Source organism: Ciconia boyciana, chromosome 16 (assembly GCF_034638445.1).
Source record: "Ciconia boyciana chromosome 16, ASM3463844v1, whole genome shotgun sequence".
NCBI classification, from domain to species: domain Eukaryota; kingdom Metazoa; phylum Chordata; class Aves; order Ciconiiformes; family Ciconiidae; genus Ciconia; species Ciconia boyciana.
The window spans coordinates 14,139,762-14,164,029 of NC_132949.1; the positions used below are offsets into that span (position 1 = coordinate 14,139,762).

A 24,268-nucleotide genomic window follows, 5' to 3' on the forward strand; every position below is an offset into this window, starting at 1 on the left:
CCTTTAGAACACCCTCCTGCTTCTCCTCCTTCTCAGGCTCTCTTGTCAAATTATTTATAGGAGATTGATTCACAGACCTGTTATGTCTAATTATATCCATTCACTTCTAATATGAATGGCAATTCTCCTAGGAGTTAAGATTGCCAAAAATGTTTTGACCTAAGAAAGAGGAGGTGGTGGCTACGTATGCAGATCAGACCCTATAAAAGTACCCTGGGATCTGTGTGTCTTGTCCTTCTTCAGAAATCTCTAAGGTAAGAGTGTCAGAGGCTTTGCACTGGGGAGGTGGGGGATGAAGGGAAACTGGTCCTGCATTCCATAAGCACTAGTGCATTCCTACAGACGCTCACATTCATTCAATGGGGGACTGCCAGTGTCAGCTGGGATTTTCAGTCTGCTTTCAAGGCATCCATATGTTTTCTGTCTATAAATTTTCTCTGGAATTCTGTGCAGCAGTAAGAAGGAAGTTGCTAATTCTGTTTTACAGTACTGACCAGCTTCCTGTCTGCAAGCCATTCATCTTGTCTCACAAAAGGTAAGATCTTGATTTATATTCATTCTTTAGGGACAGATAGAGATGCCCTAAGGCAGGATTTCTACGCAGGTGTGCTGGCAATCCCTATATTCCTTATATTTATGTCCATTGTATAAATACAGTACAAGAATTGGGCTGGATTGCAGATATCTTTGCCACAAGAGTCTCTAAGACAGTGAACTTAAAAGTACTGATCACTGCTGCATTGCCTACATTCTCCCCAGGATTCTTCTATAGAGAGCGGTTTCCTACAATAACAGACATTAGGTCCTAAGCTTAAGAGAAACTGTCCTAAGATGAAAAACCCCATCAGGAAATATTGCCCAATTACTTGTCCATAAATTAAATATATTCTTGAAGCAAACAATTATCTTTTTTTTTTTTTTTTTGCATTTACCTCAAACATCAGGGGTCACTGGCACTAGCTGTGAAGCAACAGGAAAAGCCATACGTATTTAAATAATGTTAATATTTTATTTTTTCACAGGGAAGCTTGGGGAATGGGGTTAGAACTTTGTGTATCAAAACATCAAAGTGCTAAAAGAAAGCATTTCAGTCTGAGCTTCCTTATAAACTTGCTTGTGCCTATGAAAATATTGCACAATTGTGATATAATTATATAAGCAAATATTAATAATCACAGGGAAATGAAGAAAGGATGATACCTACTTGGATAACTAGAAAAAGACAGGTGGAACAACAACTAAATAAAAAGTTTTAAATATTTGCACCCAAGAAAATTAACTGTTCATATTTACTTTTTACATTAATTTATATTAATTTTGTCAAATATTGTCCCTGGAATATATCCCTCAAAATTATAAAACGTCAACAAGCTATCATGTGTAAACCATATAACTAGCATGCTTTGAATAAATGGAGGAGAGTTTGATTTCATTGATTGAAATCATTGATTTCAGGGAAAAATTATATAATACAGTCAAAAGAAAATACTCATCAAATACTTTTAAAAGGCAATCTACTGACATATATATATATTATATGCAAACATAATGTATACTAGCCTACTATATATACTAGACATTGTAATAATGCCATAAAGATACATTGTAATAATAGCATACAATATCTATGCAAAAATACAATATACAATATACATGCAATATACATAATATACACTAATATACTGTAATATATACTAACATAATATATACTAACATAGTATATGCTAATATATAATATGCTAGTATTAGTCCTGTTAGGAATCTTGTAAGAAAATGTGAGATATTATAGGCGATGATAAAACTGCTGGTGAAAGACTAGGTCCCTTTTCCAACCTTACGTAATTATTTTGTGAAATGGTCTCATTTGATTAATAACACCTTAATGAAGTGGAAAATCATGTAGTTAGAAAAAAAACATCAGTCAGGAGATTGTACCCATGCATTTGAATTGATAACACTAAGTTGTGTCATGAAGTCTGTCTTTGCTGGCTAAGAAGGCAAAGCAATTTTTTTCACATGTAAGCAGTGGAATACTGAGTGGACCGAGTTTTACAATGCACAAAAATATTGTGATCATTATTAAAATATTATTTCTGTTAGGCTGGTCGTACTGCAATAATGAGGTTACTAAATAGTAAAGGGTTCAGAAAATAGTTTTAAAAAATATTCTAAGTTCAGAATATCTTTCCTGCAATCAAAGTGAAACTGTTTCTCAAGGAAAAGTTAAGCAATTATTTCATTTTCACCTAGAGGTCTGCCATAGGTGAAAGTACTGATAGCGAAATGAGCTTCTTAATTTATTCAGAAAAGCTATTCAAAATCCAAATTGTAGGTGATGAACCTAGATAAAATTAGTCTTAGAAAAAAGGATAAATTTGGAACAGTATTAATTTTGGAACAATATACCTAAATTCCAGCTTCACAATTGCATGAAACTTTTCAGTCAAGACAATTGTTTGGCAATAATAAACAGGGTTACTGATAATTTTTTTTAAAATACTAGTGAATGCAAGATTACTTAGTTTCTGTTATGAAAAAGATCAAAGTGGAGAATATCAGCTTGTTTGTTAGCAGATGGATCTGTGGAACAATTTAAATATTTGACAACTTGGGCTATTTTATCCCAAGGGAATGTCTTTAATGAGAAGTGCTAATAATATTAGCTCTCTGCATATCCAGTGTACTGTGCCTCTTCCAGTGTTTTACTGTAAACAAATCTCATAGTCTGAAAGGTGCTAAACAAAAAAGACATGAGAGGGTTTTCACAATTCCAAAATTGGGAATATCAAATGAGTGCAGTGTTTGGAACCTTGGAATGGATCTGTTTATCCTATTAATTCAAAAAATTTAAAAAAAAACCCAACCCACAGAAAGTATTCCTCGGTAAATGCAGTAATCCAGCAGGCCTAGAGATCTGACTACATAAAACAGAAATAAAGGAAAGAAAATTACAGAATAGAGCTCTGAATTAGCAGAAAAATGAAAGAGTCAGTTCAGTCAGTTGATACATACAGCAGAGCACCATCTAATCCACTATGCACTATTGTAATGTATCTTCTACCCTCACAGACACTTGCTGCGTTACCCATAGTAAACAGCAGCCATGTCATCAGACGCTGAGATGGCCATCTTTGGGGAGGCAGCTCCCTACCTCCGAAAGTCAGAAAAGGAGAGAATCGAGGCCCAGAACAAGCCTTTTGATGCCAAGACTTCAGTCTTTGTGGTACATGCAAAGGAATCCTATGTGAAAAGCACAATCCAGAGCAAAGAATCAGGGAAGGTCACCGTTAAGACCGAAGGTGGAGAAGTGAGTAAAAAAAATTCAAGACTTGAGAATAAAATTCAATCCTGCTGTGAACTTTTAGATGGCAAATATGTATCCTTCTTTTTTTTTGTAGACTCTTACTGTGAAGGAAGATCAAATCTTCTCCATGAACCCTCCCAAGTATGATAAAATTGAGGACATGGCCATGATGACCCACCTCCACGAACCCGCTGTGCTGTACAACCTCAAAGAGCGTTATGCAGCCTGGATGATCTACGTAAGTACCAGCAGAAGGAGACGATTCCTGCTTTTGAGGAATTGAAGACACCTTTCAAACTCTCTGAAGAGCTTCCTGACTTTTTTCCTCATTTTTCTATTTCTTCTTTCTTTCTTGCATGTGTTTTCCTCTTGCTGTCTACATCATCTCCCTCTTCTTCCTTCCCGCTTTTACCTTTCCTTGTCGTGTGCTATATCTCGCCCATTCTCTGACAGGTCACTCCTCCACTTTATTTTCATTCACTACCCTGGTCTCCCCAGCACATCATTCACCTCTGCCTTACCTGCAACTCTCCCCAGCTATCCAAAATCAGCATCCTGTTCCCCTTCCTTACAGACTTACTCGGGTCTCTTCTGCGTCACTGTCAACCCCTACAAGTGGCTGCCGGTGTACAACCCGGAGGTGGTGTTGGCCTACCGAGGCAAGAAGCGCCAGGAGGCCCCTCCACACATCTTCTCCATCTCTGACAATGCCTATCAGTTCATGCTAACTGGTGAGTGCTTGACGTCCCTCACAGCAATCTAAACCAAAAAGCCCCACTGATCTCAGTGGAGCACGTGACAAGCCAGCTAAAAACACCACGGAGCCGTATGACTGAGAACTTGATCACGTTATGCAGGAATTAATTTCAAGTGAAACTGACCTAGAAGCATGCATGGACCCAGCACTGTGTATTATTTGCGCTTTATTGTACGAAATTGTACACTCTTCCACTGCAGAAATAGTACTTGACTTACTTAGTTTTTTCCACTAATGGGACAGAAAGAATTATTATTCCCTACAATCCTTTATTTTGAATACAGATAGGCAGTTTGATTAGATTTCTTGATGAGAACTGTGTGAAGGGCAAGTGGGTGCACAGCTAGTGTGAGGACCACATGCCTCTGACAGCTCTATGCATCCATTTTGGCTTTACTTTCTACCGTTGCAACCTGGAAGGTAATCAAGTAGTCTTGGACTATTTGGACTACTATTCTTGGACTTGGGAGAAGCCCCAGCTTCCATTCACAGCTTTACTTCTCATTCACCTTAGTGTTACTCAGGACAACTTCTAACACTATCTTTCATTCTCCGTCTTTCACAGATCGCGAGAACCAGTCGATCCTGATCACGTACGTACACTCTCTGCTTGGGTCCCTGAGGGGCTGCCTGGTGCCAGGGGACCTCCTGCCTGACCACACGCTCTCTGCTTCTCTCTTTGGTTTGACAGCGGAGAATCTGGTGCAGGGAAGACTGTGAACACAAAGCGTGTCATCCAGTACTTTGCAACAATTGCAGCCAGTGGGGATAAGAAGAAGGAAGAGCAGCAGCCGGCAGGAAAAATGCAGGTGAGGTCCTAGGGGTAGGAACGTGCAACTATCAAATTTATTTATGAGCTATATCATGACAATAAGATTTCTATTTTAGGGGACACTTGAGGATCAAATCATCAGTGCCAACCCACTGCTGGAGGCTTTTGGTAATGCCAAGACGGTGAGGAACGACAACTCCTCACGCTTTGTAAGTTGTTGCCTGGGACAAAATTACTTTTTTCTTATCAACACACTGACTCAAATATTCCCGCAGTCAGGATTGGTAAAATAGATCCCGATTGACTTTTCTGCTTCTTTCAGGGTAAATTCATCAGAATCCACTTTGGGGCCACGGGAAAACTGGCTTCTGCTGACATTGAAACATGTAAGTGACCCTCCTGGCCTGATCCCTTTCCTTCCAGCCTTCCTCAGTTCTCATACAGATTACTAACTCTGACCTACCATCCTTGCTAGATCTGCTGGAGAAGTCCAGAGTCACTTTCCAGCTCAAGGCAGAAAGAAGCTACCACATATTTTATCAGATCATGTCCAACAAGAAGCCAGAGCTAATTGGTAGGAAAGATCACTAACTTCCCCAGACAAAGGTCACAGAACAACATTTAATTCCTTTACGTGCCAATTACATTTGGTCTGTATGTGTTTTGTCCTTCTTTTCAGAGATGTTACTGATCACCACCAACCCCTATGACTATCAGTACGTGAGCCAAGGTGAGATCACGGTTCCCAGCATTAACGACCAGGAAGAGCTGATGGCCACAGACGTAAGTAACGCACGGAAGTTTTCTTAGGTGGAGTCTGACCTTTAACAGGCATGGTACTTACTCTAACAATTCTTTTGTTAGAGTGCCATTGACATCCTGGGCTTCACTCCTGATGAGAAGACAGCCATTTACAAGCTGACGGGGGCTGTCATGCACTATGGCAACCTGAAGTTTAAGCAGAAGCAGCGTGAGGAGCAGGCAGAACCGGACGGCACAGAAGGTACCAGCACGATATATACCGGAGCGCAGTATATACCGGAAAGCTCACTAATACAGGCAGTAATTTAGGGTCAGAATCAGACTCAGCCCGCGCATTTCCCCAGATGCTAGTATTGTAGAATATAAGCGTGTCCTAACCAGAGGACTTTGCTGGAAGAACACAACCCAGTGGAAGATGCAGATTATTTTGAACTATGCAAAGTATAAGGTCCAGTGAATCCTAAAGCACGCTTCCATTGGCTGAGACAGTAGGAGTCAGGCAGAAGAAAAGCAAGCTTTGCTGCTATACTGAATAGTAGCTTCCCAGACCTGGCACAGAACCAGGAGCCACTCTGCTCACTGACTGAAGTTTATGTACCCAGGTAGCTACTATCATTTACCATCAGCTGTAGTCACTTCCTAATGGTATTGTTTCCAGGTGACAAGAAGCCAGAATCCTGAAGCTGCTCTGCTTCAAAGCCCGTACTCTGGAGACAACTCACAATGCCTGAACCGAGAGCATTGTGCTACTTCATTTTACATGGGGGGTTAAAAAGGAACATCAGTTAATACTGCAGCTGTGGCTCCTATGTTCTACATTTTCTGTAGAGTCTCAGCATTTCTCCAGGACTTCTGTTTGAAAAACAGACATCTAAGATATGTTTATCACATTTGCTTTGCCTAGAACTGTTCAAAGGTGCATTCCTTTAAAAGTTCATGGAAGTATTTCCATGAAACCAGAGTTATTTGCATACATCATAAACATGTACTATTAAAGGTCATTTTTTTCTTGAGTTTTTTTTTTAGTGTGTGTGGTTTGGGGTTTTTTTAGGCAAGTTAAGATATAAATGAAAATGACTGCAAGGAATACAATAGCAATGAATCTGATAATGATGAATAGTAATAGTAAAACAGGCTACAAATAAGAGCTGTAATCATTGCATGAATGTAACCAAAGAAAAGAGTTCTAGAAGAGTATAATAGAATTAGATGACTGTTTAGTTATTAAAAAATAACTATCCAAAAGTGAAATAAAACATAAGTTCCAATTTTGCTCTTGTTTCATACCTTACTCTTTCTACTGATAAATGTACAAAAATACTTAGTTGTAAATAACACATACAATAGAAGCAGATCAAAATTAGCACCTGTATATATATATTGTATAATGAGGCTTCGCCTTCTCACATTAAAGGACTCTGTAAATAGTACTGGTGCTCTCTATCATCTTCGCTGTGAGAAGAGACAGGCAGCAAAATGGAAGGTGATGACAGAGTATATCCAGTGCTCTAGTGCTTGTATTTAAAAGTCTAGATTCAGAGAAAATGAGAGCTGGAAAAGACCTATGTGTGTGATATTTATCCTTAGGGAGAATGTGGTCTCACTATGAAAGTTGTATGAGATATCCTATTCATACTTTTGGCATAATACTCCACTAATCTATCTCCCTCTCTCTAATGACAGAAGAGTTTCACTGACTACAATTTTCAGTACAGTGTATTTCAATACCAACCAGTTTCCTTTTCTGTTTATTCAGAAATTGTGACTTGTTTGACCTGCCATTTTCATGGCCCTTTGCCCTTTTGTCTAGTCACTTGTTTCAAAATTTGCATGTTCATCGTAAAGGCATTTGGAAGAATCTTTAATTTACAAATCATCTAAATTAAATGGGAAAAAAATCAGTAAATCAAGAAAAATTACAATATTTTAAAGTATGTGACAAAGTATATGTGGCTTCTGAAGAAATGATTGTGAATTACTACAAGTTACATCTACTGGAGAGCTAATATTCGATCTTGCTGTATGCTTATTTCCTTAGTTGCTGACAAGGCTGCCTACCTGATGGGTCTGAACTCAGCAGATCTGCTCAAAGCCTTGTGCTACCCCCGAGTCAAGGTTGGGAATGAATATGTGACTAAGGGTCAAACCGTGCAGCAGGTAAGAAACAAGTGATGACAGAAAACAAATGACATGAATTAAAAACTTTGAACTTCCTCTTTTATCCTGTATCGTAATTTTTCTTTTACCTTTCTTTAGGTATACAATGCGGTTGGTGCCCTGGCAAAGGCTGTCTTTGAGAAGATGTTCCTGTGGATGGTTGTTCGCATCAACCAACAGCTGGATACGAAGCAGCCCAGACAGTACTTCATTGGTGTCCTGGACATTGCTGGCTTCGAGATCTTTGATGTAAGAGGAGGATCTTCATACAAGTTTCCTGGAAGGGACATTAAGAAAATGGAACAGTTTGGGGTTTTGTTTTGTTTTGTTTTTAAATTATGGATTGTTTTTATTTATTGGATAATCCTGACATTCCTGTAGGAATGGCACTCTTCTGGTTCTCATAGTATGTATCCCACAAGGGCTGCAGGTTTTTATAGATGTCTGTTGTTGCATGCAGAAGTGAAAATTGCACTGAAAACTGATATGAATATGTTGAACAACTGATAGGTAATAGCAGAGACAGATTTTGAGGAAGTAAAAAATATGCCATCTTGAAGGAAGATTTTGTTAATGCTGAAGCCAGATTCCCTCTGAATGCTTGGGAATAGACTGGTAGTATAGATAAATTCAAGCAGATGAAAAGCTGGACTTCGACTAAGCTTTGCAACTCTTTTCAGAGCTCAGAAATATGTTGAGACAGTACCAGGGCCTGAAAGGGTAGATATATTAGAGGATGGAATATGCCAGTCACCTGTCCAGTCCCATGACTAGAAATTCAGGATCCCGATCACGGAGACCTTAATGGGTTGAAAACAAAACCTATTGGAAGATGGAAAGCGTTCCTGGAACTGAACTTCACAGGTAAATAAATCTCTCTGAATTCTGCAGTTCAACAGCCTGGAGCAGCTGTGCATCAACTTCACCAATGAGAAACTGCAACAGTTCTTCAACCACCACATGTTTGTGCTGGAGCAGGAGGAGTACAAGAAGGAAGGAATCGAATGGGAGTTCATTGACTTTGGGATGGATCTGGCTGCCTGCATTGAGCTCATTGAGAAGGTTCTTGGGCCCTACACATTTAATAGTTTTCCGGGTGTAAAATGTAAAAGGAATCTTCTATGCTCAAATTAGACCACTCTAATGTGTGGCATTCACAGTTAATGCAGCACATAACATGACTTTTTCTGGGCTTCAAGCATTTGATACCCATTTTCATTTGTCTGCTACTTCACTGCCTGTGGGATTCTGTCACCTACTACATATGATTTACATGGGGCAAAATTTTCAGTCCTAGTCACCATTCTGGAGTTCATACTCGTGTGTATTTTTTTAATGCATGCTGAGTGAGTAAAAACACTGGGTAACTTCTATTTTAATTTCTTTTAAAAAAAATTTCTATCTTGTTTCCAAGAAAAAGCATTTAGGAAGTGTAAACTCTTCCTTACATCTGAATGCTACTAATTTCATTCATTTTGCTTTCCATCTATCTTCAACTAACATGCACTTAGTGAATTTACATGCTAGATCTTTATTACATCACAACCCTGAAACTTATGGGTGAGCTTGTTTTCATATAACTGATGGCATATCCACTAACAAAATGCTCTTTCTGGAAAATCATAAGATTAGACATTCTCAGGAGGGGTTTTTTGTATAACTTCTTTATCTTCCATTCCTCTCATATACATTCTCTCTGCTTCTTGCCTCCACACTTTCTTTCTTCATGTGTTGCTGTTTCTTCCAGCCTATGGGCATCTTCTCCATCCTAGAAGAGGAGTGCATGTTCCCCAAGGCAACTGACACCTCTTTCAAGAACAAGCTCTACGACCAACATCTGGGCAAGTCCAACAACTTCCAGAAGCCTAAACCTGGCAAAAGCAAGGCTGAGGCCCACTTCTCCCTGGTGCACTATGCTGGCACAGTGGACTACAACATCACTGGCTGGCTTGAAAAGAACAAGGACCCCCTGAATGAAACTGTTGTGGGGCTGTACCAGAAATCATCCCTGAAGACACTGGCCCTACTGTTTGCCTCTGTTGGTGGGGCAGAAGCAGGTGATTTCTTTGAAATCAGTTCTACTACAATTCACAGAAAAAAACGTGCAATAATATTTTGCAATAATATTTACATTCCAAAAATTGAAAACCCAAAACCTCATCTACTTTTTGGAAGTCAGTCACTGAGACTAATAAAGGATACATTTCCCTAGAGACCTTAATAGATCTGTAGGTTGTAAGACCAGACAGCTATACTACAACATTAACACAGGCTAGATGACAAACCAGATTTCTGCAACATGGGGCATTCCCAAATACTTCAGGGAATACAATCAAATGTATCAATATGCTGCTAAATTTATGCATACCCTTAGAGGTAGAGATACATAAAGACTCTATTTGGTGTATTCACTAACAATTTATTTAATTCCTTAAATATCTTACTATGCAAAATGTTACATTTTATTTCCTGTTTGCATTTTGTTAACTTCAGCTCAAAGTCATTAGATTTCATTCTGCTATCATCTGAAAAAATCAAATCTCCCATCGTAACTTTAAATACTGCATGCATTTGCAAATTTTGATCATATTATTACATTTTCTATTTTTTTAAGATGAACACACAAAGTTATTCAGATTCTAACTGTGTGCTTTTGTTGTTCATTTCTTTTTTAAAAAAATATTATTGTTTAGAGAGTGGTGGTGGTGGCAAGAAGGGCGGCAAGAAGAAGGGTTCTTCTTTCCAGACTGTCTCGGCTCTTTTCCGGGTACTGTAGAATAATCATTATAAATTTTACTGCATTGTAAAAAAAATACAGAAAATTCAGTTCAGAAAAGCTTTAGATTGATCTAATATACAAAATCTTTATGTTCAGAAAGGATAAAGGCACGTGCTTGTTAATAACAAAGGATTCTCATTGAATCCTTGGAAGTATTCTTTCAGAACTGCCCAAAAGTTCTGTAAAATAAATATTGATCATGGTTTTATTGCAGTGTTTTTACTCCATCTAGTATTGAGATTCTGTAAGTGACATTTTTAAACCGAAGTCTTTGCTCTTGCTCTTAAGGAAAACTTAAACAAGCTGATGAGCAATCTGCGAAGCACACATCCCCATTTTGTGCGCTGCCTTATTCCTAATGAAACAAAAACACCTGGTAAGTTGTTAAAGTTCAAAGATGTGGTAAATCTATTCTCCTCTGTACAGTACAATGAAGTACCAATTCATTATGTCATTTATTAGGTGCCATGGAACATGAGCTGGTGTTGCATCAGCTGCGGTGTAACGGCGTGCTGGAAGGGATTAGAATTTGTAGGAAAGGATTCCCCAGCAGAATACTCTACGCAGACTTTAAACAGAGGTCAGATTCCATGTCACCCACCCTCCACCACTGCTGAATAATTTGCATTTCCTAATTGTTTTAACTACTGTCGGAGTTATGGAAGGGGTTCATTGTACCGCCTTTAGGCATACAAAAGTCAATTGTCCAAGTTAGTAATCCAGTTTCTTTCTATAGCTAAACAGGCATTTTCAAAGGACAATTATTTATTACTGTCCTTGATTCATATTCTGGTATTGAATAAAGCATTTTTTAATTAACTATCCAGACATGAAGCTGACTAGCTCAGACTTAGTTAACTTCTGGGTAGCAAAGCAAGATGACTTGCAGCCATCAGCACAGAAATGTGAATAAAGAAACTGCAAGATATTCTAGACTAACTTTTTGGAAAACCAAATCAAATAAAAAGATCTTGCTTCTTCTATATCAGCTGGAAAAAACTCAGATAGTATGTACTGCCACTATTCTTGATGAAGAATTGCTTCTCCTCTCCACATATTTTGTTCTTGCACATAAAGTTCTCGTTTGGAGAAAAGGCATTAGATAACAGGGCGTGTGAAATATGTCAGCAGTTACCCATGGAAATCAGTACCCATTCTGTGTCAAGAGTTTCTGGACTAAGGAAAGTGCAGGGTTTTTCCTAAAAACATATTTACCCATGAAAATGTGATTTCTAAACAATACAACAGAGTTCAGACTTATTCACCTCTCTTCCACTCTTGATCCCCCTTCAGAGAATCTTAACAATGGTATCAGTTGGTACAGGTTTGATTGAGCTTTCAGAAATCTGACCTTCTTCATATTCTACTTCCTCCCATAGGTACAAGGTGCTTAATGCAAGTGCCATCCCAGAGGGACAGTTCATTGACAGCAAGAAGGCTTCTGAGAAACTCCTTGGATCCATCGATGTGGACCACACCCAGTACAAATTCGGTCACACCAAGGTACAAATGCTGCTTGGATGATGTACTGTGCTTGCAATACCTGACAATTACATACTGCAACATTATCTTTCTCAAGGTGTTCTTCAAAGCTGGGCTGCTGGGACTCCTGGAGGAGATGAGAGATGACAAGCTCGCACAACTCATCACCCGCACACAAGCCATGTGCAGGGGTTACCTGATGAGAGTGGAGTTCAAGAAAATGATGGAGAGGAGGTAGATACTTATACTTATTTGGCCCGCTGGACCAATCCTCATCAGTTACCAATGACATGAACAAAACTGAAAATAAGCTGCTTCTCACCAAATCTCATTTATTTCTCATTAATACAGTTTACCAATATGGATGTATTTGGGAGTATACCCTGGCAGTAGATGAAGCAGTATAAAATCCTGATTTAGGAAAAAAAATATTGTTTTTAACTTATATCACCCTCTGTACTAATTTTTGCTAAATTCAGTAAATGGCTACATTATATGTACATCCAGAAACCAGGTATCTAGTCTAAGCTAATTATTTTAGGTCACCATTATAATCAAAGGTGACAAATACATACCTCTAGCACAAGAGAAGTATCTTCTTCCCTTGGATAACTTTCATGAAAGGGACCAAGTCAACTTCTGGAGGTGTTCCTTTTCTTTGGCCATGAAAGTGAGCCAAACATCTGGACTTCAAAACTGTCCATATAGGTTGACAGTCTACATCACACTAGGGAGCTTTTCCTCAGAGAGATATGTTTTATAGATATATTAAATATACAAAATATTATTAATAAATATATATTTAATAAAATATAATAAATATTTTATATACACACAGATATATAAAACTATAAAATATTATGTGTAGAACTTCATGTTGCACATATCAATATATACAATTAAATACATGTTATAAATTTAAAAATATGTAACATAATGTATTTCTAATTACCTTTCAGAGAGTCCATCTTCTGTATCCAGTACAATATTCGTGCATTCATGAATGTCAAGCACTGGCCCTGGATGAAGCTGTTCTTCAAGATCAAGCCCTTGCTGAAGAGTGCAGAATCTGAGAAGGAGATGGCCAACATGAAGGAAGAGTTTGAGAAAACCAAGGAAGAGCTTGCAAAGTCTGAGGCAAAGAGGAAGGAGCTGGAGGAGAAAATGGTTTCTTTGCTGCAGGAGAAAAACGATCTGCAGCTCCAAGTGCAGGCTGTGAGTATTGCTAATGTTTTTGGCTTTGTAATGTCCTGTGTAAAATGATCCCAAATATCTCAGTAAAAGGCACATTATTCCAAAACAGTATTTATTTTAAAAACATACACATATTTTATAAAATAGGAAGGAAAACCACATAGAAAAGCTAAGCTGAAATCGACAGATATTAATAAATTTGCAATGAGTTATTGCAGCTGGTTCCTTACACTTTTAAATCAAGAGAGAAGTAATTAATTTCCAGTTAATAAATACTACAGTTTAGAGTATGACATTTTAAATCATACATGGCAACTTGCAGCAGCAATTATCATGTCTTTATAAAACTTTATATACTTTATAATTTTGATATGTTATCATCTGATCAATGAAGGTAGTCTGGAGGTCCTATGAACACCTTTTATTTGGAGAATCGTAAGTGGATTCAGGTGGAGTAGGAGGGGCTGAGAGTGTCAGGCATTTCTCTAGCATTTATGGTCCCTGTCTCCTCAAGAAAAACAGTGATGAAAGTGAAGTTCTCCCTTTTTTCCCTGGAAATAAAAAGGTAGTAACAATAATCCCCTTAAAACTGTCTTTACCAGCAAGGATTAGGATTCATCTGACCCCATTTTAATGTCTACAGTCTAAAAGTCTACAACTGAGCTGGCAGCCTCAGGTTGTCTTCATCTTCAGCAATGAGAAATTCATCCTTTTAGATTATACAATTCATCCAAAAATGTAATTTTTTTTTGGTGGAATGGACTGCATCTTGATATCATGGCAGATATCTAAATCTACATGAGACAAACCCCAACCTAGCTGTCTTGCTGAGCTATAAAAAGTCTTCTGCCTGCATGGTATCATTGCTCTTCACTAGAACAAAGAAGAAAAGAACAAGCAGTATGTAGAAAATAAAGATTACTTCTTAGTAATTTGCATCTCAGAATTCATGTAAATTCAGGTAAGTGATACTGCCTTGGTAAATACCAGTCTCCCTTCCAAACTGTTGTTTTTGACCACAAGGGCTAGAAACTTGCCTGATTCAACTACTGCCTTTGAAACAGTGATCTGAACACAAAGTTTTGCCAAAACTAAAAATTAAATTCATGCTTAGTAAATCTTTTTGGGAGTGTTGTAACAAGATTATCTCAGCTGAATGTTGGAGATTTTAGCATTCAGGTTTTAAACACTGTATGCTAAAAAATCTGCATACGTGGTTCTCTTCAGTAGAACTCTATGCCAGTTTCCAGTCCAGTCAAATGCAACGTAAGTAAAATGATTAAAAGATACAAAGGAGATACTGCCATATCTGATTTCAGGCTTTATCTTCAAGTTAATGTTGGAGTTGCATGAGGAGTTAAAGAGTTTTAAAAAAAATGCTAAGAGCCTATATTTATAGTGTGATAATATATTCCTTTATTTTCTGGGCTGGAGGCAGTCCAAAACAAATAGATATTTTTACAATAATGAGTTTTAACTACAAAGGACATTGTAAAGCTGCTTTGAAAATAATAATTCCTTGTTTGAAAATCAGTAAGAAAAAATAATTATTTGTAAACTATTTTATTTAAATGAATCATCTAGGAAGCTGATGGTTTGGCTGATGCTGAGGAAAGATGTGACCAGCTCATCAAAACCAAAATCCAGCTGGAAGCCAAAATTAAGGAGCTGACTGAACGGGCTGAAGATGAAGAAGAGATGAATGCTGAGCTGACAGCCAAGAAAAGGAAACTGGAGGACGAATGTTCAGAGCTGAAGAAAGATATTGATGACCTTGAGTTAACGCTGGCCAAAGTGGAGAAGGAAAAGCATGCCACAGAAAACAAGGTATAAGGCAGAATCTGTCACCTGAGCTCCAGAAAAGAGCACTGTGCTGTTACAGGACTTCTGTATCTACTTCCTTTATTTACACTTGCTCCCTTCTTCTCAAAGGTGAAAAACCTCACAGAGGAGATGGCAGCCCTGGACGAGACCATTGCCAAGCTGACAAAAGAGAAGAAAGCCCTCCAAGAGGCCCATCAACAGACACTGGATGACCTGCAGGTAGAAGAGGACAAAGTCAATACTCTGACCAAAGCTAAAACCAAGCTGGAGCAGCAAGTGGATGATGTAAGCATGGTTGTCCAGAAGAACAGGGCAAGTATGGAGTTAAACCTGGTTGGTAGAGCATTGCTAGTCTTGTTCTTTATAGCTGGAAGGGTCCCTGGAGCAAGAGAAGAAACTGCGCATGGACCTTGAGAGAGCTAAGCGGAAACTCGAAGGAGACCTGAAGCTGAACCAGGAATCCATAATGGATTTGGAAAATGATAAGCAGCAGCTGGATGAGAAACTGAAGAAGTAAGTGTGGCTGTGGGACACCTGAGTGCTGGGCTGGTGTACTTGTCTTTTTTCTTTGCGCTCTAACACAGTTTGCTTTGTGCAAAGGAAAGACTTTGAAATCAGCCAGATCCAGAGCAAAATCGAGGATGAGCAAGCCCTGGGCATGCAATTACAGAAGAAGATCAAGGAGCTGCAGGCAAGTCTCTCTTCCTTCTCCTCTTTCACCCAGTCTCAGGTCAGGAAGGAGGAGGGCATGGGTGTGAAGGGTCCCTAATGTTCTGCAGGCTCGTATTGAGGAACTGGAGGAGGAAATTGAGGCAGAGCGAACCTCTCGGGCAAAAGCAGAGAAGCATCGGGCTGACCTGTCAAGGGAGCTAGAGGAGATCAGCGAGCGTCTGGAAGAAGCGGGAGGGGCTACCGCAGCTCAGATCGATATGAACAAGAAGCGTGAGGCAGAATTCCAGAAGATGCGTCGTGACCTCGAAGAGGCCACACTGCAGCATGAAGCCACGGCTGCTGCCCTGCGGAAGAAGCACGCAGACAGCACAGCTGAGCTTGGGGAGCAGATCGACAACCTGCAACGAGTGAAGCAGAAGCTGGAGAAGGAGAAGAGTGAGCTGAAGATGGAGATTGACGACTTGGCCAGTAACATGGAGTCAGTCTCCAAAGCCAAGGTACTGAAATATTTCTTTCTAGTAATTCAAACATAATCAAGTATTTCTATTTTAACATAGAAATTTAAGTTAGTCATACTTTACAATAAACAGTTGCACTTTACAACTTGAATTTGAGTTTATATATTTCAGTATTAATGTAACGATCTATTGTATCCTTTGGGTGAGAGCTAAAAAGCTTCACCTGAAGCACCTAACCTAAGGAACTACAGGGTCTCATTGGTTCAGAATATTATGACAATGAATTGAAAGACACAGACCTTACCAGTTTTTTAGTTTCTTCGTAAATAGAAATTCCTCCTACCTTACCCTTTCCTTTTTATTCCTCTTTTTCTTTTCCTCCCTTAAATGCTTTAATGCCATAACCACTAAGAGCCAAACAGAAATATAAAATAATTCCTCATGTTACAGTGTCCCATCGTTCTTTTTATCTATTGAAAAAATTGACTGTACATTAATAAATTATAGAAATGTTGGAATTAGGGATGCAAATTTCATAGAAAGATATATCAGTTAACTGAGACATTTTGATTTTACTTCTAAATCATTGGCTTCTTTTTTTTGCCCTTCGTAAGGCTTCAGATTCTCAGTAGTTATGTGTTGAACCACTAATCATCTTTCATTCTGTTCTTCATGCAAATAGGCAAACCTGGAGAAGATGTGTCGCTCCCTAGAAGATCAACTCAGTGAGATTAAGACAAAGGAGGAGGAACAACAGCGCACGATTAATGACATTAGTGCTCATAGAGCTCGGCTACAAACAGAATCTGGTAAGACATTTGTGTTTTTTAAGAGAACACTGTGTATGACCTGCGGTTTAAAAAAAAAAAGAGTCAAAAAGTCCTGGGGGTCTTGGTGGAAACTAAGTTGAACATGAGCCAGAAATGCGTTCTTGTGGCAAAGAAAGCCAACAGAATCCTGAGCTGCATTAGGAGAAATGTTGCCAGAAGGTTATCAGAGGGTGATCCTTCCCCCTACTCAGCACAGATGAGGCCACACCTGGAGTGCTGTGTCCAGTGCTAGGCTCCCCAGTACCAGAGAGATACAGACATCCTGGAGCAGGACCAATAATGTGTTTAAGAGACTGGAACAACCAATCACTGGAACAACCTCCCCAGGGGTCTGGTAGAGTCCCCACCACTGGAGGTTTTCAAGACACAACCAGACAGGGTGCTAGATAATCTCATCTAGGCTCCCTTTTCCATGAAAGGTTGGACTGGATGAACTTTCAAGGTGCCTTCCAACATGGACTGTTCTATGATTCTATGACCGGAGTTTCAAAGAAGAATTCATCTATCTCATAACCTAGACTTCATCGTTCTGCTTCACAGGAGATACTGAGGAGAAGACAGTGATATACCTGAGCACATGCACCATATAGTACTCATTCTGTAAGCTCAAGGCTTGAAGTGACCACTGGACTTAGTGCAAACATACACTAAGACTAGTCAGATATTGGACAAGGGGGCACGATGTATCTCACTTCTTGCCTCTAACATAAATACTTTGGCATACTCAGAGATATGGATAACTATCAGTGATTAGGATTCCATGAGAGAAATAAAGTTTTGTTTAACTCGAAGTATTTTTATGTGTGTTTAATTATCAAGGTTAACACTTAAATAAGTCATAAAAAGGTTCTTTTACTCATCTGAACTCTCCCAGGTGAATATTCACGCCAGGTGGAGGAGAAGGATGCTCTGATTTCTCAGCTGTCAAGAGGCAAGCAGGCATTCACCCAACAGATTGAGGAACTCAAGAGGCACCTAGAAGAAGAGATTAAGGTGGGAAGGCTTTCCAAATTCTGTCTTATCCATTGCATTCCTCCTGTCTAAGAGGAGCTTCAAATACAAATGAAATTACAGAATCAACAAGAGGAGAGGGAGAAAAAAATCTTAGGTAATTCAGTGCAAGTCTTCTATATTAGCTTTGCTCCCCCTTCCCTGCAGTCTATCCATTAATTCTTTTGCAGATTCACAGATCTTCCTTTCTCATTCAGTTGCTTGCCATCACTCACAGCAGAATAATCCAGTGTCCATCAACATTTCAGTCAGATTTCCCAGGATATTTCCATTCATTGTTGCACTACTATTTTTCCCCCAGGCCAAGAACGCCCTGGCCCACGCCTTGCAGTCTGCTCGCCATGACTGTGACTTGCTCCGGGAACAATATGAGGAGGAACAGGAAGCCAAGGGGGAACTGCAGCGTGCCCTGTCCAAGGCCAACAGCGAAGTGGCCCAGTGGAGAACCAAATACGAGACGGACGCTATTCAGCGCACGGAGGAGCTGGAGGAGGCCAAGTATGTGAGGAATGCGGGGAAGGCTGGCAGAGGCTAAGAATGGAAATTGGAGGACACCACTATGATATTGTCAGAAAGAAGTCAATGTTCTGCTTTGGGGTGGGGTGCCAGGAAGAGAGAAAATATAACCGAGAGCAGGTATGCATCGGGGAAAAGCAGAAGCAGCAAAGCTCTTCAGATGCAGAATAGCAGAGAGATGCTAGTGTGAACAGCAGAGTAAATAGCAGAGAGTGAATTGCTGTAGCCCAGGATTCAGACATAGAAATACAGTGGCTGTCTGAGAGAGCTCCTACACCTCTGTGTAAATGGGGATCCCACACTACCAAGTGGCTAAGCATGCTCTTGTGAAGAACATACTGGCTGCACAACACAGGCTTCCTCGCCTGGACCTGTGCTTACCACCTTCCAGGAAGAAGCTGGCACAGCGCCTGCAGGATGCAGAGGAACACGTCGAAGCTGTCAATGCCAAATGTGCCTCCCTGGAAAAGACAAAGCAGAGGCTGCAGAATGAAGTGGAGGACCTGATGATTGATGTGGAGCGATCAAATGCTGCCTGCGCAGCTCTGGATAAGAAGCAGAAGAACTTTGACAAGGTCTTTTGGGCTCCAGACCTGGGGCTCCTGGGCAGAGCATTCCCTCGTGATTGCCACATCCATACTGAGGTCCTGTTTCTTTTCAGATCCTGGCAGAGTGGAAGCAGAAGTATGAGGAAACGCAGACTGAGCTGGAAGCCTCCCAGAAGGAGTCTCGCTCTCTCAGCACGGAGCTGTTTAAGATGAAGAATGCCTATGAGGAGTCCTTGGACCACCTGGAAACGCTGAAGCGTGAGAACAAGAATTTGCAGCGTAAGTCCCTGGCCCTCTGCTCCTGGCAGGGCTTTCTCACAAGCTTGTCTACTGAGCGTTCCACATGGGTCTGTGCTTGCAGGTCGGCAAAGTTGCCTTTTACCTTGTTGTGGCAGGGCCCTTCCCATTCTGCTCTGTGCCTGACCATGCCGTTGGTCTTTGTTCCCACAGAGGAGATTTCTGACCTCACGGAGCAGATTGCTGAGGGAGGAAAGGTGATTCATGATCTGGAGAAAATCAAGAAGCAGATTGAACAAGAGAAATCCGAACTCCAAGCCTCACTGGAGGAAGCTGAGGTACACAGCATTATTTATTGCTCTCTCACATGTCTTGGATCTCTATCTCATTATAAGTGCTGTGAAGTCATTCCCAGACACAAGAGGAAAAGAGTGTTTGTAGAAAAATGTAGAGATATTGTCTGAACATGCACTCCTTTTTACTCAGAGCTTCAGGTTCAACATTTGTCACATAAAAAGTATTCTAATTTATTCTTGTCCAGGCCTCCCTGGAACACGAAGAGGGAAAGATCCTGCGCCTCCAGCTTGAGCTCAACCAGGTGAAGTCTGAGATTGACAGGAAAGTAGCAGAGAAAGATGAGGAGATTGACCAGATGAAGAGAAACCACCTCCGAGTCGTGGAGTCCATGCAGAGCACCCTGGATGCTGAGATCAGGAGCAGGAATGAAGCCCTGCGGCTGAAGAAGAAGATGGAGGGAGACCTGAATGAAATGGAGATCCAGCTGAGCCATGCGAACCACCAGGCTGCAGAGGCACAAAAGAATCTGAGAAACACACAGGGAGTGCTCAAGGTCCGTTGAACAAAAGTTGCTTACAGAGAAATGTCTTAGCTGATATTTTCAGTGCCAAACAGCTCTGAATCTGCTTATAATTTCTTTCAATGGCTCCACAGGATACCCAGATACATTTGGACGATGCTCTCAGGACACAGGAGGACCTGAAGGAGCAGGTGGCCATGGTGGAGCGCAGAGCAAACTTGTTGCAGGCTGAAATTGAGGAGCTACGGGCAGCACTAGAACAAACAGAGAGGTGTAGAAAGGTAGCTGAGCAGGAACTGATGGATGCAAGTGAGCGTGTGCAGCTCCTCCATACCCAGGTGAGGTCGCTTGGTGAGAAATGGCACTCTTGGTAAGTAGGAGAACACTTGTATGCTTTATTCCAGTCACCATTGGAGGCTCAACTTCAAAGCAAGAGTTATCTTTTCTGAAGTAATCCTCATGATAATAAAAGAGATCTTTGCTGGAAAAGTGTGTACATTGGCCATGTTCCCAGGTTACATTTGATGAAACCCATGCTTCTACCTTCTTTGTATCCTAACTTAATCTCCAGAGGAAAGACACTTAGTCACAAGGACCAGAATTTTTAGTCACACATGCCAAATGGTCTGCCATCTGAGCAGTCAGGGACTGAAACTCTGAGACTACAGCAACATTCATTCCTTGCTCAGTTGAAATGTAGCAACAGGGAATCCTCATATTCCTTCAAAAATGTACTTGTCCACTCTAGCAAGAAAGTGGGGATGAAGTCCTGGCTCTGATGTAGCCCATGTCAGGCAGACTATGACATGAGCTACATGTCACAGCAGTCATCCAGCAGTCAAGTGCTGAAATCTATGGAAAGTGTCTGGTTTCAAATGCTGATAAGATTCAGGAAGGAATCCATCCTATCTACTTTACAAATTTTTGTCTTTTCAGTTGATGAGAGTGGATTACTCTTCCCTAATTACGTTGAAGAGAAGACATTTCACTGACTTCACTCACTCTATTTTTATTACTTTCCTGTGCCAGCCTTGGTGGATGAGCTGTGGCACAGATTATATTTCTAAATACTCTTTTTCAAATTAATAAAATAATTGTTGGAGGAAAAAAAAGCATTGTTCTCCAGTGATAAGAAATTTTACAGAAAAATCTGTGGTATTGATTTTTCACATAATTATGTCTGAAATTATTCAAAATCCTGTAATGTTCTTGATTGCAAATAATGAGCTAACAAAAACAAACCTCTGATGCTGCTCAACAGAACACCACCTTGATCAATACCAAGAAGAAGCTGGAAACAGACATTGCCCAAATTCAGGGTGAAATGGAAGACACAGTCCAGGAAGCCCGCAATGCTGAAGAGAAGGCCAAGAAGGCCATCACAGATGTGAGTTGGGGGCTCCTTTCACTGCTCAGGGTGGATGTATTCTCCCCGCAAAACTGTCTCCAGCCCCAAAATGGCTTTGACCCTTTGCTCTCCTCAGGCAGCCATGATGGCAGAAGAGCTGAAGAAGGAGCAGGACACCAGTGCCCACCTGGAGAGGATGAAGAAGAACCTGGACCAGACGGTGAAGGACCTGCAGCACCGTCTGGATGAAGCTGAGCAGTTGGCACTGAAGGGAGGCAAGAAGCAAATCCAGAAGCTGGAGGCCAGAGTGCGTAGAGCTGGTACTTTTAGATGAGTGAGCACATCCCTTGGAGAGATAGCAGGGAAGCTCCAAAGATGGGCTTCTCATTGCAGGTGCGGGAGCTGGAAGGGGAGGTTGATGCTGAGCAGAAGCGCAGCGCTGAAGCCGTGAAGGGTGTGCGCAAGTACGAGAGGAGGGTGAAGGAGCTCACCTACCAGGTAAGCAGGAGGCCTCCTTGGGTTGACACACCCTTCTTGCAGGAAGCCAAAATGTAGGCCTTGGGGATTTCTTTCTGTCGTGAATCACACAATTAAAAAGGAGAAGAAATTATCTTTCTGGTCATGTTAGGAATATCCAGCTTATCACCTCTGTCTTCCTGAACAGCAATGGTCTATAAGGAATGTTACTCTCCGTTTCATGTAGAGGGCATTTAAAGAGGAGGGGCAAAGAGGTGCTTCTCTTTCTTGTCCTTCTCTTTAGTCTGAAGAAGACAGGAAGAATGTTCTCAGGCTCCAGGATCTGGTGGACAAGCTTCAAATGAAGGTGAAATCGTACAAGAGACAAGCTGAGGAGGCTGTAAGTAGTGCTGTGTGCAGGGTCAGTCTCCATACAGGTGGAAGTGGAATTCTGTGTTGGTGTTTTCCCCTGCGTAGCTGTTTGAACCCTTAACTTTTTTGTCTTTCTCTCGCTGTGCACTCAGGAATGAACAGCGGAACAGCTCTTCTGGCTGAACAGCTCAGGGGTCTAGAGGGGTGTAGAATACATTTTCTGTGAATATTATTGCATCACTGGGAAAACCAGCAAAGGCTTAGGTCAACATTGTGGGAGGAGGTCTCTACTTCCTTTCACTTTCTTTATTTCATATTTCTGCCTAGCAGAAAAAAAAATTACCTTCAAAAATTTTAATACATGATTTTATAGCAGTAAATAAATGGAAAATTATTTAATGGAAATAACTGTAATTATATATAATTATTCAAAAATTCCAAAGTGCTTTACCACTTCATATCCAGAGAGGATTCCTGGTATATCTTATTAACCATCTAAACATTTAACATTTAAGCTATTTCTTTGGATTCCCTCTAGAAGTATTAGAGAGAATTACATACTAACCCACAGTCTTTTTTTTTTTTCCATTATGTAAAGGCAAAATACCACAGCATGTCCAGTGCAGTGTTACAGTAGGAACATTATTACACATTTTAAAACCTATTTTATCTCTCTTCTTATCCCCAGGAGGAGCTGTCCAATGTCAACCTCTCCAAGTTCCGCAAGATCCAGCATGAGCTGGAGGAAGCCGAGGAGCGGGCTGACATTGCAGAGTCACAGGTCAACAAGCTCCGAGCAAAGAGCCGTGAAATTGGCAAGAAAGCAGAAAGTGAAGAGTAAATGCCTCCAGTGGTGCAAAGTGAAAGAGAATTGCACAAAATGTGAAAGTCTATCACTTTGATTTTGTAATCACTGCTTAGTCCTTCATCAATCTCTAGATAATTAATGCCTAGATAATAAAAATTGTAGAGATTTTCCCATGGAAATAATGAGAAGTTCACTGTTGTATTTTAATCATTATCCTGAATTCTTATAAGGTTTACATTTTTCCTTACTTATTTAAATTCATTCAATTAAAAATCTTGCTTCAGATATTTTCAAAGTGTTTCAGCCACTGTTAAAGTGGTCTAATCAGACATCCTGCTTCATTCTCACCATTGAATTCATCTAAGACTTCCTTAAGGGAGAAAATAATTATTTCTTTGCAACATAATGTAATTATCCCTTATAACTTCTGCTTTAGGAATACGATAGATTTTAACTCAAAGGTTCTGTCCAAAGAATAAGAATTTATTGCATATTCTGGTAGTCCGGTCTAGTCATTGATTATTCTATTAAATCATGTGTCTTATTTGCAAGAAGATCTTTTTTCAGGTTAAACTTCAGTCCTTCAAGCCACTTTAAAACATAGTTTACAGGACATTTAAACCTAAAATGAGATCTACTTTTAACTTCCATTCATGAAAGTGATGTGCAAACTAATGTTCCAAGGGCAGCACAACCAGCTACCTCATATAGTCATTCATTGTCTGTATTCTGTTCCCAAAAGTGCCCTGAATCTTCTAAGCTGGTCAGGCAACCACTTAGCTCCTATGTAGTCTCCAGGGTAATCCAGATAACTTTGCCTAGGTTGGCCTCACTCAAAATGTGGGGTTTCATGCTTTGTAGATATCAGCATACATCAGAGAATCCATGGTTACCTCTATGAAAACAAGGAGAAATAGGTGTCACTTCCTCTGTTATAATCTAATACTTAGAGCACTTGCCCTTCCACAGTCTGAAGGTATTTGAATGACTGAGGCCTTCTCAGGATTGTGTTGTATTCCCCTTGGAAATAAGATAATTGGAGAAGCCAAATCAACCATTCCTGGCACTGCTATGCCTTCAGGAATAAAAAATAATCTACAATGAAAAAAGTCAAAACAGTCTCTGTAGGATAACAGAGAAAATACTCATCTGGGAAAAGGATGA

The 24,268-nt window shown here is 40.2% G+C and overlaps 1 protein-coding gene across 1 annotated transcript; it reads left to right on the top strand.

The window, feature by feature from the left end:
• Positions 1 to 3,103: 3,103 nt before the first annotated feature.
• Positions 3,104 to 23,137, top strand: LOC140660185 (myosin-1B). Its single transcript, XM_072880726.1, has 38 exons — positions 3,104 to 3,307; positions 3,399 to 3,542; positions 3,879 to 4,035; positions 4,627 to 4,654; positions 4,753 to 4,870; positions 4,950 to 5,042; positions 5,156 to 5,219; positions 5,309 to 5,407; positions 5,513 to 5,616; positions 5,698 to 5,836; positions 7,634 to 7,752; positions 7,852 to 8,001; positions 8,644 to 8,814; positions 9,500 to 9,809; positions 10,446 to 10,519; positions 10,820 to 10,907; positions 10,994 to 11,111; positions 11,911 to 12,034; positions 12,111 to 12,247; positions 12,973 to 13,228; positions 14,792 to 15,034; positions 15,140 to 15,316; positions 15,399 to 15,544; positions 15,632 to 15,722; positions 15,811 to 16,200; positions 16,844 to 16,970; positions 17,866 to 17,984; positions 18,304 to 18,500; positions 18,910 to 19,093; positions 19,180 to 19,345; positions 19,517 to 19,641; positions 19,845 to 20,153; positions 20,255 to 20,458; positions 21,382 to 21,507; positions 21,605 to 21,775; positions 21,862 to 21,966; positions 22,229 to 22,324; positions 22,985 to 23,137. The coding sequence occupies exons 1-38, from the start codon at positions 3,104 to 3,106 to the stop codon at positions 23,135 to 23,137; spliced, it is 5,826 nt and encodes a 1,941-aa protein (XP_072736827.1).
• The last annotated feature ends 1,131 nt before the right edge of the window (positions 23,138 to 24,268 follow it).

What these genes read in the sequence shown, in the direction of transcription:
- LOC140660185 (XM_072880726.1), top strand. Translation starts at nt 3,104, where the DNA reads ATGTCATCAGACGCTGAGATGGCCATCTTTGGGGAGGCAGCTCCCTAC. An exon ending in TTCTGCTGACATTGAAACAT is followed by an intron (nt 5,220 to 5,308) that starts GTAAGTGACCCT and finishes CATCCTTGCTAG; the next exon opens with ATCTGCTGGAGAAGTCCAGA. An exon ending in CTGTCTCGGCTCTTTTCCGG is followed by an intron (nt 10,520 to 10,819) that starts GTACTGTAGAAT and finishes CTTGCTCTTAAG; the next exon opens with GAAAACTTAAACAAGCTGAT.